We start from the raw sequence: 18,827 nt of genomic DNA on the forward strand, positions 1-18,827 counted from the left end.
AATACTACAGATAATAAGAACCTAAGTTCTAAGCATCCTAACTCACCAACTAATGGGGTTTACTGGGATCTTTTATAGTTAAACAGTCAAGCATGATTAAATCATAAAACCACAAAAGTTCCAGTAAGTGGAAGATATTTGAACAGTAAGTGAAATAAAATTGAACAATAACTTTTTACTGTAATAAGCAATATCATATGCCGAGCAGGCTAGATTAAACTGGTTTTTCAATGCAATCCTTTGAGTTTATTTACTAAATGTGCAAACGCTTTTCTTCAGCAGAATCTGCAGGTGCAGTGAAGCTTACACCTCCCACGCAAGCCTCATCATGACTCACAAAGTTCATTGCTTGAAGTCAAGAGTTCAGGCCCTCAGTCTCCCTAGTTAATCTGAGGAGTCATTGACGATGGGGTAGTATCTCCAGTCGTCTCCTTATTTCCACCAGCTTCCACTGGTTTTCTTCACAAATCTGTCTGAGAGTTTTTTCCCTCCTGATCCTGCTTCTCTGAGCTCTGTAATGCTTCTTGGCTTCTCCTTGCTGCTTCTATCTTTTTGTACCTGCTTATGCATAATTTGATTTATATGGTAGACCCATGAAAATATAGTCTTGTCAGAATTCAGTAACACTGCCTTCTGAAAGTAATGGAACAGGAAGGCCATTTCTTGTATTTTTGGAAAAGAAATTTGGGTTTAAGATCAAAAGATGAACACAATAGATTAAAGTTTCCACTTTCATTTCCTGATATTTACATCTAGATGTGTTAAACAGATTAGTTATTACACACAATTTTTTTTATTTCACAAAATATAATTGATTAAGTCTCCTCACTATTAAGATTGGTTCCATACTCTAATAACAAAGATTACAAAAACATAACAGACCCTATTTATCCCCCACTCAATTTTCAGATGGATTAACTAAACAAAGTGAGGAGTAAGGAAACAATGACTTTTTTTCAACACTACTTGATGTGCTTAGACTCTTTATCAGCAACTTTGTTTCATGTAATATTGAAGGAACGTTTCAAACTACTAAGAGCATTTTCTTTTGTGATTTTATTCCATGCACCTGGATACATCGCTGGCTTTGCTTCGTACCTTTCAGCAAATTGCTGATTGAATGTCACCAGCACATACTTCCAGTAATCTGAGGCTTCGATAAACATGTCAGGTGCAATATGCCAGTCTGGGTAGTATTTCTGGTAGTCTTTGTAAGGATGAAGTTGGAACTTTGTTTCATAATTTTCAAAAGCCCCATTGCCATGTACACTAGATGTACAAATCTCCTCAGAAAGGACAAGAGTGTCTTTATCTCTGTAGGCGCCAAGTCCTTGTGGTCTATGCACAGCTGCATGGTGTAGCTGATGTTCCTTTCCTCCTGCTTCACATGGTGTTTTGCAAAATGGACACTGCATCCCACAACCAAACACTCTCTTGAACAGCTCATCTTGGGGTTTTACGGACACATTTTTCAGTGTTTCAGTAATATCTGTTGAACCTGAAATCTCTTTTTCTACTTGCTTTTTCAGGTCGTCAATGCATTCATAGAGACTTTTGGTGAATGGAACACAACAGCTTGCGTTCTGAAACAGGACCCTTTCCACTGTGCTCATGGACATTGAGATGACATGGCTCATAGCTTTGTAAAGGTTCTGGATAAAAATTGCGGTTCCTTCTGCATTATTGGGCAAATGAGTCCCATCAGCTTCAAGCTTAGAAGCTTCCATTGCTTGAGTGATCTTTGTAATTACACTGTCCAGCTTCTTCATTTTTAATTGTTGCAAAGATGTGTCTTTGGAGAAGCATTCAATGACATGATTATATATCCACTCTTTGACATAATTCTCATAATGCAAAATGTACTCTGCAAAATCATTGAACTTTGATTTTTCCAGTAGTTCTTTCTGAATGGTGTACTGAAACAAAACTCGCGTGCTGTACTGAGAAGGATTATTCTCCAAAACCACATCAACAATGTCAGGTCCAAGAGACTGGTTGATGTACTCAGTTACTGCTGGCTTGAGACAGAGCTGAGCGAAATCTTGTGCTTTCCTCTGGCACTGATCCCTCTCTTTGTACAAATCAATGAAATCAGAGAGATATTGACTCTTAAACTTCTCCAAATGTTTTAATGGATCTTTCTCACGGAGATACTTCCTGTGCATCTCAAGGAATTTCCGGGAAGCAATACCACAAATGTGCAATTTAAGGTCTGTTTCAAATTGGAGACTGATTTTTGAGCCTTCTTTTTTGAGGCGTCCATCAATTTCATCAAGCACATCTTTTGTAAATGTACCTTGGTAATCACCTTTGGTTTGTGTAAAATGTTCAATCATCCTAGTGCAACTAGTAATGACATCAACTGCAATAATCTGTAAAGTTTGCATTGTAGTATGGATTTTAAAAAAACCTTTCAGTCTTTCAAAACCTTTTCCCATATTTACATGTTTTTTCTTGACCTTGAAATCTTTTTGGCCATATTCTGTCAAATTCTCAACTTTCTGCAAATCCTCATTGACTTGGCGATTTCCTAAACTTGCTCGCAATTGCTTCAAAACATCAGAAGGAACATCCCTTTCTTTTAGACATGTGATGTTTGCCACCTCTCTGTTCCACATTGTTTCAAAATCAGCTTCGAGAGTCTCATCAGACACCTTTTCTTTAGAATGTTTGTAATTCTGCAGTAATTTCAGAACTTGTTCCTCAATCATAGCAGCTTGCTTACTCTGTATTTTTTCTACTTTTTCCTTGTTTCTTCTCATTTCAAGTGCAGCATCCACTCTTTTTCTCATTTCATCCTTCATTTCACTCTGCAGAGATTTAATACTGTTAGTAAAATCAATTTTGTACTTTTCCACCAAATGCACATTTTGGTCTTTCCTTTTGTAGTAGTCTTTCAAGTTTTTAGTAATTTCGTTCGTTTGAAGTGTGATCTCTTTCTCTATATTTTGTTTCAGTGGCTCAACAACCTCTTCAAAATGGCTGCTGTCAGTGTTAGAGATTTGAACTGATGCATTAGTTAGCAAAGACAAGATCTGTCTTTTAAAAATCCACTCCCATTCTGAAAACTCTTTACAAAGTTTGTCATACACATGGGCCACAAGAACATTTCTGAAACTAAAGATGAAGTTCTCAAATTTCACTGCACGCCATAAGCTACTCATCCAGTGCAGGAACTCTGGGATCTCAGAGGGTTGTGCATCTGTTCTTGCTTTAAGCGCCTCCAAGAGTCTTTTCTTAAAATCAAGAACAGCCACACTGTAGCCTGTATTCACAGGTGCCATTGGTGGTGTGCCATGCCATAGACCTGGTATATACCAGTTATTATTTTCCAAATCATAATCCAAAACATCAGTGAATTTCTTCACATTAGGCTTCTTTTCCATTTCAGCTGCAATCACTGTCATCTCATTTAGTTGGTCCAAGAGTTGTTTTCTGTCTGTCATGCTTTTTTCATATGCAGATACACCAGCAACATTTTGATGGACAAAGTAGCAGACTGCTTTTTTACCAACTTCCTTCATCCGTAGAAAAGCATGAACTGCTATCTGCAAGATATCTTTCATCTCTGTGGAATTCTCCATTGCTACATTGATGATGGTTACATCACTCAGTCCAATCACAAATGTGGCCAATTCATTGTCATGCTCATAACTGTCTTCCAGTTTTGCCAGTGCTGGTGATTTCAAACCCTCTGTATCAATCAGAAGCACAAAGTCACAACATAACTCCTCCTTCAAATCATTACCCACAGGAAGGAAAATCATGAATGCTCCACGTGTGCATCGTCCACTACTCACTGCAAACTGAACTGCAAACATCGTGTTGAGCAGTGTTGATTTACCAGTACTCTGAACCCCTAACACAGTCAGAACCAGCAAACGACTCTTCTCCCCAACCATCCTGTGAAGCTCCAAGAGAACATCACTCACCCATTTCTCTGGGATATTTGATGCGTCTCCATCAAGTAGTTCAAGAGGGAACCCAGCCAGAAGCATTTTGGCAGCCAGAATGGGGAGACTTCTTATTTTTCCAGATATTTTAGTTGAACTAAATGAAGCAGTCTCATAGATTTGTCCTATCTCTCTCATGTAATGCTCTATGCCAAGAGAACAATCAAGAAGCTCCTGGTCTATTCGAGTCATGCCATCTCTGTCTTTCTGTTGTTCACACTTTGTGTATTTGTGCCGAAGGTCTGATATGTGTTTGCGTGATCGCATGTCTAGTTTTAGTCCCAACCATCTGAGAAAGAAGTTTCGCTCAATGTCATCAGAGGTCGACAATGCCTTTATTAATATGTCCATCGTTTCTGACATTTTATACTGGCTTTGTTTGTTCCGAATTTCATCTTTTTCATTTTGAAGTTGAACCTTATACTCCTCCAAACTCACTGCCCCTGAATGTTGTAATCGGCATTGCTCTTTTTCTATATGAGCCAACCTTTTCCAATTTTCACCTTGCAGTGGGAGCCGTGTCTTTTTATAGTCCACCACTTGACGAACACCAATACGTTTCATTATTTCCTCTGCCGTTTTCTCTGCTGATATACTGGGACTATTTTCACTTTCATCAGTGGCAAGACCTAAGTCTTGAGCAACACTCTTCAAAGAACTGATTTTGCATGTGTGGTCGTGCTCACCTACCAGTTTTTTAATGGCAAAACTGATCATGTTTGAGAAATTTGCCAAATTCATGTTTTGATTTTTTACAATTGTTTGTTCTCTTTCCAACTGCAGAGTATTAACTGCTGTTTTAATAGATGACTTCACATTCTGGCTCATATTTCTCTGAGAGTTGACCACAAGAAAGATTTTGGACTTAATTCCTTGTAAAGAAGCAAGTAGCTTTTGCTCCTTTTCTTCAACACTGTCTAGGAACACAAAGACAGCTGTTGACACCTGAGTAAGGAAACTGAATTGTGTTTCAAATGTGCAAGCATCTCCTCTTAAATTAGCGATAGCCACTGGCTCAGGAAAGACATCAATGCTATTGTTTCCACATGGCAGATTCCAGCATATTTCAACCATCCCATTTGCGATTACTCTTGGAGCAGATCCTCCGATCATTTCTCGATGAGAAAAGAAATCATGGTGCTGCTGTGCCTTGTTGAGCACTTGGTTCAAAACCTGTGACTTGGACAAGGTGCAGTTACTTAACCTCACAAATGATAACAAGGGAATTTTTGCATTAACAACACTGTCTTCAACAAACCCTTTAGATTCTGACATTGAATGTGGTCGCCATTCTTTCAGGATACCTCGAAGAGCCCATAACATAAGAGTGCATTGATTCTGTAGTCCTTGGGGTAACAGAAAAGGTACTGCAAACTGGCACATTGACATTTTAAGTGCGATTTCTTGCTGAAGGAAACTGTCAGCACAGACAAAGAGGGCAGTTTGGAGATCTAGAAGATTTAGACTACCATCACAGTCCTGTTCAGCAAACAAGTCATCTGTTTCATTATTTTCACCAGGCATAGTGAGTAAAGATCTTGAATTTGAATTAGCCATCAGTATCTTGCGTAAGAAAGCCAGTGGTATTGCTTGCAGTGAGTGAACCTCTTCATCAGATACACTGGCACTGTTGATCTCCAGCAAAGACCTCAGAGTTAGTTTGTGTGGGTAGTACTTCTCAAGTCCCAGTGTTTTCAAAAATGAAAGAAGATCATCTGTAAGTTGAGAATTTTTATATGTGTTAGTTTCTCTATTGTTTTAGAAAATATGCCCCACACATCAGAAAAAAAAACCTCTCAAACCAGATCTAATTACCTCTGCAGTTTTCCCAAGAAAGCAATGGGAAATGGGATATTATGACCATTGTAGGGAAATCCGGGGGCTGTTTGTTTGTTTGTTTGTTTGTTTGTTTGTTTGTTTGTTTGTTTGTTTGTTTGTTTATGGAGCTGGTCCCTGGGGGGTCTTCTGAGATTAAAGTCATGAATTTACTTTAAAAAAAATTGGATATTCTCAGAGGTTATAAAGTTATAAAATGAACAAGTGAGAATCAGTAATAAATCTTATATAAATACAGATGCAATATAATGCAATAATAATTATACTGATAGTTTCATCAGTTTTGTTTAATTTCTTAACTTCCATGTACCTTATATTCCATATATTCCAAAACTAAATGAAGCTTCTCTACTTTCCTCACATGCATTGGTGTGACAGCTTCAGCATTTACTCACCTTTGCGAGGGCTTGCTTTCATCTGTGCTGATCCCAAGCGACAGACTTGCACTAATAGAAACACATTTACTTTAACACATGTAGTAGCTTCCAGGTGCATCATATGGTTAAAGTGAAGTATTATTAAGGCAAAATATACAACCCCGATTCCAAAAAAGTTGGGACAAAGTACAAATTGTAAATAAAAATGGAATGCAATAATTTACAAAACTCAAAAACTGATATTGTATTTACAATAGAACATAGACAACATATCAAATGTCGAAAGTGAGACATTTTGAAATTTCATGCCAAATATTGGCTCATTTGAAATTTCATGACAGCAACACATCTCAAAAAAGTTGGGACAGGGGCAATAAGAGGCTGGAAAAGTTAAAGGGACAAAAAAGGAACAGCTGGAGGACCAAATTGCAACTCATTAGGTCAATTGGCAATAGGTCATTAACATGACTGGGTATAAAAAGAGCATCTTGGAGTGGCAGCGGCTCTCAGAAGTAAAGATGGGAAGAGGGTCACCAATCCCCCTAATTCTGCGCCGACAAATAGTGGAGTAATATCAGAAAGGAGTTCGACAGTGTAAAATTGCAAAGAGTTTGAACATATCATCATCTACAGTGCATAATATCATCAAAAGATTCAGAGAATCTGGAAGAATCTGTGCGTAAGGGTCAAACCATACTGGGTGCCCGTGATCTTCGGGCCCTTAGACGGCACTGCATCACATACAGGCATGCTTCTGTATTGGAAATCACAAAATGGGCTCAGGAATATTTCCAGAGAACATTATCTGTGAACACAATTCACCGTGCCATCCGCCGTTGCCAGCTAAAACTCTATAGTTCAAAGAAGAAGCCGTATCTAAACATGATCCAGAAGCGCAGACGTCTTCTCTGGGCCAAGGCTCATTTAAAATGGACTGTGGCAAAGTGGAAAACTCTTCTGTGGTCAGACGAATCAGAATTTGAAGTTCTTTATGGAAATCAGGGACGCCATGTCATTCGGACTAAAGAGGAGAAGGACGACCCAAGTTGTTATCAGCGCTCAGTTCAGAAGCCTGCATCTCTGATGGTATGGGGTTGCATTAGTGCGTGTGGCATGGGCAGCTTACACATCTGGAAAGACACCATCAATGCTGAAAGGTATATCCAGGTTCTAGAGCAACATATGCTCCCATCCAGATGACGTCTCTTTCAGGGTAGACCTTGCATTTTCCAACATGACAATGCCAAACCACATACTGCATCAATTACAGCATCATGGCTGCGTAGAAGAAGGGTCCGGGTACTGAACTGGCCAGCCTGCAGTCCAGATCTTTCACCCATAGAAAACATTTGGCGCATCATAAAACGGAAGATACGACAAAAAAGACCTAAGACAGTTGAGCAACTAGAATCCTACATTAGACAAGAATGGGTTAACATTCCTATCCCTAAACTTGAGCAACTTGTCTCCTCAGTCCCCAGACGTTTACAGACTGTTGTAAAGAGAAAAGGGGATGTCTCACAGTGATAAACATGGCCTTGTCCCAACTTTTTTGAGATGTGTTGTTGTCATGAAATTTAAAATCACCTAATTTTTCTCTTTAAATGATACATTTTCTCAGTTTAAACATTTGATATGTCATCTATGTTCTATTCTGAATAAAACATGGAATTTTGAAACTTCCACATCATTGCATTCCATTTTTATTTAAAATTTGTACTTTGTCCCAACTTTTTTGGAATCAGGGTTGTAGTAACATACAGCATATACTGAATCATTTCGCAAGAAAGCAATGGGAAATGGGATATTATGACCATTGTAGGGAAATTCGGGGGCTTTGTTTGTTTGTTTGTTTATGGAGCTGGTCCCCGGGGAGTCTTCTGAGATTAAAGTCATGAATTTACTTTAAAAAAATTGGATATTCTCAGAGGTTATAAAGTTATAAAATGAACAAGTGAGAATCAGTAATAAATCTTATATAAATACAGATGCAATATAATGCAATAATAATTATACTGATAGTTTCATCAGTTTTATTTTATTTCTTAACTTCCATGTACCTTATATTCCATATATTCCAAAACTAAATGAAGCTTCTCTACTTTCCTCACATGCATTAGTGTGACAGCTTCAGCATTTACTCACCTTTGCGAGGGCTTGATTTCATCTGTGCTGATCCCAAGCCACAGACTTGCACTAATAGAAACACATTTACTTTAACACATGTAGTAGCTTGCAGTTGCATCATATGGTTAAAGTGAAGTATTATTATGGCAAAATATAGTAACTTACAGCATATACTGAATCACACACAAATATGAATACATTTCTGAAGTAAGATTCAGTACTCAAAAATGCTAGTGTATGAAATGTGTAGCTCATACTTTCTTCTAAGTCATCTGTGTCAGAGGCCATATTTCTTCACCATAAATTTGTTGGTTATTCCAAATCTTGAGAAATATCTGTAGAGAGAAAAATAGAACATGATTTGATGCAATTAATTTTATTTAAAATGTGTAATCATAATACCATGGATGGAGGGCTAAAGCATTACATGATTTAGAAAAGGTGAAAAAGACAAAAGGTGCTTTTTTATTCAGATTCTGCCTGTAGTTCTTTTTAAAAGGCTGAAATCACTCATTCATTCATTCATTTAACTTCATCACTTTATCCTGAACAAGGTCACAATAGATCTAGAGTCCATTTTAGGAAGACTGGACAAGAGGCAGAAATACACCCTGGATGGGTTGCAAGTCCATCACAAGGACACATAGGGAACCTGGAGCTGTGAGGTCATAATGATATGCACTGCGCCATTGTGCTACCAAGGCCACTACTTTCACTGCAAAATCATATTGAACTGAGAGCAAATTATTCATATTGATAACATTTTATTTGGACAGTCCATTCTTACAGTCAACCTACCATCTATAGAATGTCAACATGCTAGTGCAATCACTTTCTTTACCCACACAGAAACACCCTTGTCCACAAGGACTGAAGCCAGGCTCAGTCAGGTATGTTGGTACTATGGGGAAGCCAGTTTCCTTTTGGAAGCTGGGGAACAGGGGACAGTGTCCGGATTACTGACATACCTCAAGCTTCCCTTGACTAAGTAAGAAACTTCGACAAACCATTACATATTCAAAGGGTGTGTCAGCACTTGGTGAACTCTGGGTGCAATCAAACCTAATCCACTAAAGCTTGATATAATATGGGGCACTGGGAAAAGCATGTAAGGTGAAGGTGAGGTTTGTACAATATCCACTTGGGCCCCTCTTAATAAATTTCAGCTGGTGGTTAGCCCTTGCCACAATCATCCATTCATTTTGGGGACTAATTTTCTGGGGTATGGGTGAGGAGGGATTATCTCATCTCATCTCATTATCTCTAGCTGCTTTATCCTTCTACAGGGTCGCAGGCAAGCTGGAGCCTATCCGAGCTGACTACGGGCAAAAGGCAGGGTACACCCTGGACAAGTCGCCAGGTCATCACAGGGCTGACACATAGACACAGACAACCATTCACACTCACATTCACACCTACAGTCAATTTAGAGTCACCAGTTAACCTAACCTGCATGTATTTGGACTGTGGGGGAAACCGGAGCACCCGGAGGAAACCCACACGGACACGGGGAGAACATGCAAACTCCACACAGAAAGGCCCTTGCTGGCTACGGGGCTCAAACCCGAACCTTCTTGCTGTGAGGTGACAGCGCTAACCACCACACCACCGTGCTGCCCCGAGGAGGGATTAGTTAAATATTAAAAGAGCTTATGGTGGATGAGTTCTGATTAGTGGTTTGAGCCCCTTGTCACAGCAGCAGACACAAGTGCAGGGTAAGACAAATCTATTAGAAAAGCCACCTGCTTCAGGTGTACCCCACTTCTCACCTGAAGTCAGCTGGGACTAGCTTCAGCCCTTGCTGGGATCCTGATGGATAAGTGGTACAGATAATGAATGGATGGATTTGGTTTTGTTGTTGAGCTTTTCTTATGAAGTTTTCTTACCCTGCACTTGCATCCGTGTCTGCTGCTGTACAAGGGGCTTAAGCAACTTATTTAAAGTTCATGCATTGTGAACATGACTCGCTACATGTCAGAACTCATCCACTATCTGTTGCAGAGACAAACAACCTTTCACACATTATGGGCAATTTAGAGTAGTCAGTTGACCTAATCTATCTAATCCAGCCACTGAGGTGCACAAGCCAGTGCATTCTTAGTGCCAGTCCCAAGCCTGGATAAATGGGTGGGTTGCGTCAGGAGGGGCATCCAGCATGAAACCCATGCCAAATCAACTATGCAGACGAAAAAGTTGTTGACCTAATCTGCATGTTTTTGGACTGTGGGAGAAAATGAAAGCACTTGAAGGACACCCGCACAGGCAGAACATGTCCATACAGAAAAGTCCCAAATGGCCATGAGGTTCAAACCCAGAACCTTTTTGCTGTGAGGCAACAGTGCAAACCACTGCACCACCATGCCATCCCTGAATCCAAATCTTCAGGCAAAGTTGTAAACAGTGAACAGAGTAGGGTCAGGCAATCTGCAAACAACATGAACTAGGCAAAGACTATTAATGTGGAACCAAAAAACAATGAACAAGATCACAAGCCAGATAGACTATGACAATGTAAAATGCTTGATAATGACAAGAATGAAATAATGGGTGTATACTTTGCAGTTTGTGAATGGATGCAAGAGTCCTTATATTGTGTGAGTATGTCATTGTGTCCAGCTGACTGTAATCAGTAATTAAGTGAACCTGAATGTGGGTGATGGGAGTTGGAGTTCTTTGCAGCCACATATGTAGGCTGCATTGTAATATGGATGTGGAGTTCAGTGCTGAATCCGGCATAGACATAACACCCCTGTTTGAGCATGCAAGGGTTCTCCCTTTTTAAATTATAGTATGGGTGCAAGTCCCACTGCATCTTAGATTTCACTGAAGAAAACTGCGAAGATGGACCTTGCGAAATTTAATGTGATTTGGTTCCAATTGAAAAAATTGTCCATGCCTTGGATGAGGTAACACAGGAGAACTTGCATCTGGCTCAAAAGTAACAATCACAGCTGCATTGGTGGCTGGTCAATAGGGGGCACTGGGGCACTGCCCCTTCCAATTATCCAGATTAGGAAGACAACATAATAAACAAATTAATTATGCAAAATTTTTTAGTAAGTCAAAATTGTTTACTCATCCTACTTTACCCTGTATCCCTCTAAATATTGTAACCCATTTTTAAACTGTATTTATTTAAATTTGATGTGAACACTTACACTTCCTGTACACTTCTGACCACCAGGGTGCTGACCAAATGAGTTTGTATGTGGCTACACAAACTTCTGGAAAGCAGATGACTTGAGGCTGCGTTTTAATTGGTGGCTTCAAGATTTGGCCTGGGGCGCAGTGAGTCCCGGACACACCTTTTATTGGCAGCCAATTGGAATTGTTACCAAGTTTTGGGTTGTTGTTTTTTTTTTTTTCACGTGATTGGACAGTTTTCTATGGACCTTCATATTTGCGGCTGTCACTCACTGCTGCTCGTTAGACTGTAACTTTCATAAAATCGCAAGTTCAAGTGGACTCACAGAGAAAGAAAATTCTGTTATTTCTTTCCAGAAACATTCTTTTTGCGAAAATGAATGTGATTCGGTTCCAACTGAAAAAATCCACACCTTGGATGAGGTAACACAAGACGAGTCTTGACTGCAGACAGGTGCAGACATGACAGAAACCCCAGCCCCCACCCCAAGGGTGGAAGTAGCCTGCCTAGCTCACAAACTCGAATCAGAAAGCACACTCCAACAAAATAATTTACCTACATCGTGACATATCATTGATGTGATGTGGAGATGAAGGACAAAAAACCAATCACGCCAATGTCACCATTCTGATTTGGGTTTGTGAAGGTGCCCTGTGCCACCCCCATGGAGATGCAGCCCTGGGCAGCTGCCCATGTTACCCATATACCTAAATCCGCTATGAGAAACAATGCCACAAATAATGTGCTTCATAATCAAAGTTAAAGGCAGTCAAACAAAATATTAGTGTGTGCAACTTATTTTTGTCCAGGCAATGTATGTTGTTTCTGAGTTTGAGTTGTTGTTTTTTTTCAACAAGTGTGCTTGGCTTAAACCTTCTGAACATGGATCCTCACACTACAACTGTAATGTAATTGTCAGTGAAACATGACATTGTTATTCTTAAAGGTAGACCGCATTTCAGATTTTTCAATTGTAGGTCATAAAAAGAATTTTCCCTGACACCCAATTATTTTTGTTTAGTGGACCAAAAAGTACTGAATTCAAATCATAGACTTCCGATTTTATTAGGTTTTTTTTCTAATAGAACAATTAATTAATTTAGGGCCACGTGGCTCTAATTCTCTACTATTTTTGCCTGCTTCAACATGACCCAATTCAAGATACTACATCATGCATCACGCGGGGGGCTTTCCCTGTTTGCGCAAGAAATATCAGCAATCAGCAGAGACGGTGGGATGATCAAAGGTAAACTTACACATGCACACATGCACTTCCTCCGTTTGCTTGACTGCACGAACTGGGCAATCTCATGCACATTATTTGCTACAGAATCCCCTTAAATTAGATATGCTCCCAGTCACAGAATTACCTTGTATTTTGTGAGCTATTATAGAAATAACCATACAGCATTATGACCAAGTTTCAGAGAGAGATAAATTGTATTGATTTTATTAAATTGAAAGGCAGTCTTCCTTTAAATATGTGAGACTGAAATAAAAAAGCATTTCATCAATCAATTAATTCACATCATTAATAATTTCTGATATCGTTTGTCATGCATTTATACAACCCCGATTCCAAAAAAGTTGGGACAAAGTACAAATTGTAAATAAAAACGGAATGCAATAATTTACAAATCTCAAAAACTGATATTGTATTCACAATAGAACATAGACAACATATCAAATGTCGAAAGTGAGACATTTTGAAATTTCATGCCAAATATTGGCTCATTTGAAATTTCATGACAGCAACACATCTCAAAAAAGTTGGGACAGGGGCAATAAGAGGCTGGAAAAGTTAAAGGTACAAAAAAGGAACAGCTGGAGGAACAAATTGCAACTCATTAGGTCAATTGGCAATAGGTCATTAACATGACTGGGTATAAAAAGAGCATCTTGGAGTGGCAGCGGCTCTCAGAAGTAAAGATGGGAAGAGGATCACCAATCCCCCTAATTCTGCGCCGACAAATAGTGGAGCAATATCAGAAAGGAGTTCGACAGTGTAAAATTGCAAAGAGTTTGAACATATCATCATCTACAGTGCATAATATCATCAAAAGATTCAGAGAATCTGGAAGAATCTCTGTGCGTAAGGGTCAAGGCCGGAAAACCATACTGGGTGTCCGTGATCTTCGGGCCCTTAGACGGCACTGCATCACATACAGGCATGCTTCTGTATTGGAAATCACAAAATGGGCTCAGGAATATTTCCAGAGAACATTATCTGTGAACACAATTCACCGTGCCATCCGCCGTTGCCAGCTAAAACTCTATAGTTCAAAGAAGAAGCCGTATCTAAACATGATCCAGAAGCGCAGACGTCTTCTCTGGGCCAAGGCTCATTTAAAATGGACTGTGGCAAAGTGGAAAACTCTTCTGTGGTCAGACGAATCAAAATTTGAAGTTCTTTATGGAAATCAGGGACGCCGTGTCATTCGGACTAAAGAGGAGAAGGACGACCCAAGTTGTTATCAGCGCTCAGTTCAGAAGCCTGCATCTCTGATGGTATGGGGTTGCATTAGTGCGTGTGGCATGGGCAGCTTACACATCTGGAAAGACACCATCAATGCTGAAAGGTATATCCAGGTTCTAGAGCAACATATGCTCCCATCCAGATGACGTCTATTTCAGGGAAGACCTTGCATTTTCCAACATGACAATGCCAAACCACATACTGCATCAATTACAACATCATGGCTGCGTAGAAGAAGGGTCCGGGTACTGAACTGGCCAGCCTGCAGTCCAGATCTTTCACCCATAGAAAACATTTGGCGCATCATAAAACGGAAGATATGACAAAAAAGACCTAAGACAGTTGAGCAACTAGAATCCTACATTAGACAAGAATGGGTTAACATTCCTATCCCTAAACTTGAGCAACTTGTCTCCTCAGTCCCCAGACATTTACAGACTGTTGTAAAGAGAAAAGGGGATGTCTCACAGTGGTAAACATGGCCTTGTCCCAACTTTTTTGAGATGTGTTGTTGTCATGAAATTTAAAATCACCTTATTTTTCTCTTTAAATGATACATTTTCTCAGTTTAAACATTTGATATGTCATTTATGTTCTATTTTGAATAAAATATGGAATTTTGAAACTTCCACATCATTGCATTCCATTTTTATTTACAATTTGTACTTTGTCCCAACTTTTTTGGAAGCGGGGTTGTATTTTTCTGATGTAACTGTGAGGACATACTGTGAAATCAATGGTTCAGTTTGTGACTCGCATTGCCTCTGCATTGTTGATGTAGGAAAGGAATCTACAAAGTACTTTAAAATCAATCACTGAATTCTTGATTTCAAAATTAACAGCAAAACCCTTACAGAAGAAGCTTAAACTTAAAGTACATGCTCTGTTAAGTTAATCAATATACTGTACACTAAACCTCATGTGTGTTAAGATGTTTTAGCCCTATAATTGATTTAATTTGATGTGTCACTTAATGAACTAGTTTTGTTGCAAAACCTCCCATCTAATTTTCACCCAGATAAGCTTTTCTTTCCTTACACATGCCTGAAGTAACCATCATGCAGTTTCACTATGAGATCGGGTTACTGAAGGAACTATGAGAAATATCAATAAAACAATTTATTTTTTAAAATGTAGGCAAATGATCGCCAACCTCTTTTTAATTCCTCCATTTTCTCATTTACAATACAAGGCATTTGTTTGGTCATTCAATGTAATGCGTAATTTTCTTTCCAATTCTGTAAAACACATATTAAACTTTGCAACTGGAAGAGTAAAAGTAACAGTTTGTAGATGACAACAAAATAACTTTGTAGTCTGGAAAATTATGAAGTGTCATAATTGCTTACCCATCATACTCAATTAAAGACACCGAGGATAAGTTCTCATGGTGATGTCTGTGTCATTTTTGTTGCAGCTGGTTATGATCATAATTTATACTCCAAAACTGAAAGTGGACTTGCTCTTACAGGAAATAAAGGGTGACAAACTATCTTGTTATATAATAGTATGATTTGTTTATTGTCAGATATGCAGATAACGGACTGCTGTAACAGCTGAGAGAGTTTATTCCGGCAAACTGGCAGATAGCAGAATCAAAAACAGGCAAAGGTCAGGTGAGGTACGAACGGGAAATCAGTGGCAATATAAAAAGGGAATTGTCCAAAGTACTAAATAAATTCAAACCAGAACAATACAGCAATGATCAATAGGATTTGTAAAATCAGACACACGGAACTGAGCATTTACTTCACAATGACAAACCATGAACAGAGTCCTTAAATAGTGCAGAGGTGCCAATCATTACGATTTCGTTGTAATCATTACGATTTTCAAAGTAAATTCTGCAATTACGATTTTGACTCTAATTGTTCCGATATTGAGAGTTTCTTACATGGGTACATCATAGTTGACCATTCCACAGGTGGCACTTCTGCATTTTTTTTCCAGAGTAGTATAATTTACAATTATTGGTCAAAAAATAAATCCACAATGACCAATAGAATTCAATCTTACATGTCTAGCGTGAGTCTGGACGCCATGCTGCTTGTTTATCAAGTCATGGGATTTCTTTTTCAGTTTTAATTTTTGAAGTATAATTATGTCCAGTGAAAAGGATAGTAAACCTAAAGCTGGTAGACCAACAAAAACAGTTAACCAAAAGTTTCGTAAGGAGTACACTGATAAATTTAATTTCATCATCCCTGCTAAGAAGTCAGTTCACCACGCTTTCTGCTCGACATGTCGAGTAGACATCTCTATATCCCATGGGGGTATGTGCGACATACGACGGCATGTTAATACCGAAGGACACAAGGGTAACGCCGAAAGTCTTGGGAGCAATAAGAGAATATCGGATATTTTCATGAAGTCCAACAGTGACCTGGATGCCAAGGTGACAGAGGTTATGTTCACGAACTTCATTGTGGAACATAATCTGCCCATTGCCGTTGCAGACCACGCTGGACAACTTTTCAAGAACATGTTTTCTGATTCAGAGATCGCGACAAAGGTCAGTTTATTATTCAATTTTTTCAATGATTAATTAGCAATTATTAGGATCAATTAGAAGTGTCCGGGGTGGGAGATCTCATCAATTTGAACCATATTTTACACCCTCCAAATAGGCAAATACCTTGAATAATCATTTAAATAATTCCACAATTTACTATTTTATTATATGTCTGCTGTGAGTAAAATACTAATATTAAAAAAAACTGGCAAAAAATTAATCTGGCAGTCATTCATCTCATCTCATTATCTCTAGCCGCTTTATCCTTCTACAGGGTCGCAGGCAAGCTGGAGCCTATCCCAGCTGACTACGGGCGAAAGGCAGGGTACACCCTGGACAAGTCACCAGGTCATCACAGGGCTGACACATAGACACAGACAACCATTCACACTCACACCTACGGTCAATTTAGAGTCACCAGTTAACCTAACCTGCATGTCTTTGGGGGAAACCGGAGCACCCAGAGGAAACCCACGCAGACATGGGGAGAACATGCAAACTCCGCACAGAAAGGCCCTTGCCGGCCACGGGGCTCGAACCCAGGACCTTCTTGCTGTGAGGCGACAGCGCTAACCACTACACCACCGTGCCACCTCTCTGGCAGTCAATGCTTTCTTTAATTCATTTGTAATAATTGATCTGCAAAAGTAATCTCAGTAATTGTTTTTCTATCAATTGTTTGATAGAATTACTTTATCCATACTGATACTATGTACTTTCATTGGTTACAATTGGTAGGTGTTGAATGTCTTGCAGAACAATTTTCTACAAGTATATGACCAAGTTTAAAATATGTATTTTTTTTTCAATTGTAAAGTGATGATTTTTTTTTTTGGGGGGGGGGGAACAATGACTGTATAATGATTTTAGATATAAAATTGTTGCAATCCTTTGTAATGTGACATGTCAATAATATTGTTACTATAATTTTTGATACAGAAAAATAAAGATGACTGTGGCAGCGGGGGCGTGGTCAAGCGCCGGTTTGTGACAGGAGGGCGGAGCCAGGGAAGGTAAGTGGCAGAATCACTACACCTGACCGTAATTAACCTGTGTTTGTGTGTCTTCCCAGAAACCGCGCCCTATTTAAGGAGGCAGAGGGAGAGCAGAGGAGAGCTCTTCCCGGGACAAGAACACAGCGTGTGTGTGTGTTTATGAGACTAAAGCCTTTTGCTATACTGAAAAGTCTGGCAATAAAAGCCTATTTCGTACCTGAAGCTTTGTCCTGCTGTCCTCTGTGCTCCACCCACACCTCAGAGAGCTTACAGTGGTGCCGAAACCCGGGAAAAAGGTGGAGCACCAACCCCGCAGCCCCATGGAATCCTCCCCGTTCACGGACCTGGTCCACGCCCTCGCCACGGCTCAGCAAAGCCAGCAACCCGGCACTTGACCACGCCCCCGCTGCCACAATGATACTTCCTACTTTTTTCTAATACATAAAGTTATTAAGCAAATAATGTAATCCGCACTCTCCGTTCGCGTTGGATCATTATGATATGGGATCACTAAAGGTTGGCACCTCTGATAGTGTGCTGTGGTAACTGTAAAGAGGTGACAGCAATCAGTAATCTGGAGACTGTGAGCAGTGAAGTACAGGTGTAGTCCAGGATGGCCATATTTGAAGGCCTCTGTGAATTCTGGGGAGTGGAGTCTTGACTGCAAGCAGGTGCAGAAGTGACAGAACCCCCCCCCAAAGTATTACTTCATGAGTGATACTTTTCCCTCAGGTGGACCCAGGGGTGAGGGCCTGGTTTATCAGGATGCTTGGTGTAGGAGTGGGTGTCAGATGTCTCTAACAGGGACTTAGCAGTGCCTTAGACCTCCCATTCAACTAGAAATTCCAATTTACTTTCCTTGTGGCGAGAGTTGAGAATATCATGGATGATGTAAGCTGGTTGACTGTCAAGGGTGAGTGGTGCAAGAGGTGAAGTGGAGGGCACATGGGTGGCTAGAGGACCTGGAATGGCAGGTTTCAGACATGAAATATGAAACATGGGCAAGAGTCGACTGTGTCTTGGCTGGTAGAGCTTGTACATAATGTTGTTGACGCACTGGATGATTTTAAAGGGGCTGATGTACTTAGCACGAGGCAGTGTTTCTCTCTTCAAAGCTTGCCTTCTGTGTCCTCGTTCCCTTACTGCATACCAGGGTGCATCACTGTGAAGTTTTGCCATTCCCTGTGTTTGTCTAGGTTCTGAGCTTTGTTTATTGTGTTTGCCTTTTTGGGTCTTAAAGAAATGCTTGACTTTTCAATTACTCTTTTACACTCTGGGAATGCAATTTATTACTGATCATTGTTTGACCATGCAATATACACTGCCTGGCCAAAAAAAAGTCACGATTTAGATTTAATTAAGCAAATATTTAAGAGTTTTTGATTGGATAATTACTGAAATGATTA

At 39.7% G+C, this 18,827-nt stretch overlaps 1 protein-coding gene across 1 annotated transcript; it reads right to left on the reverse strand.

The window, feature by feature from the left end:
* Positions 1-1,001: 1,001 nt before the first annotated feature.
* On the reverse strand, positions 1,002-8,581 carry LOC132894697 (up-regulator of cell proliferation-like). Its single transcript, XM_060934839.1, has 3 exons — positions 8,551-8,581; positions 8,312-8,362; positions 1,002-5,668 (listed from the first exon to the last, which is right to left on the reverse strand). The coding sequence occupies exons 1-3, from the start codon at positions 8,579-8,581 to the stop codon at positions 1,002-1,004; spliced, it is 4,749 nt and encodes a 1,582-aa protein (XP_060790822.1).
* Between the last annotated feature and the right edge of the window lie 10,246 nt (positions 8,582-18,827).

Source organism: Neoarius graeffei, chromosome 11 (genome assembly GCF_027579695.1).
Source record: "Neoarius graeffei isolate fNeoGra1 chromosome 11, fNeoGra1.pri, whole genome shotgun sequence".
NCBI classification, from domain to species: domain Eukaryota; kingdom Metazoa; phylum Chordata; class Actinopteri; order Siluriformes; family Ariidae; genus Neoarius; species Neoarius graeffei.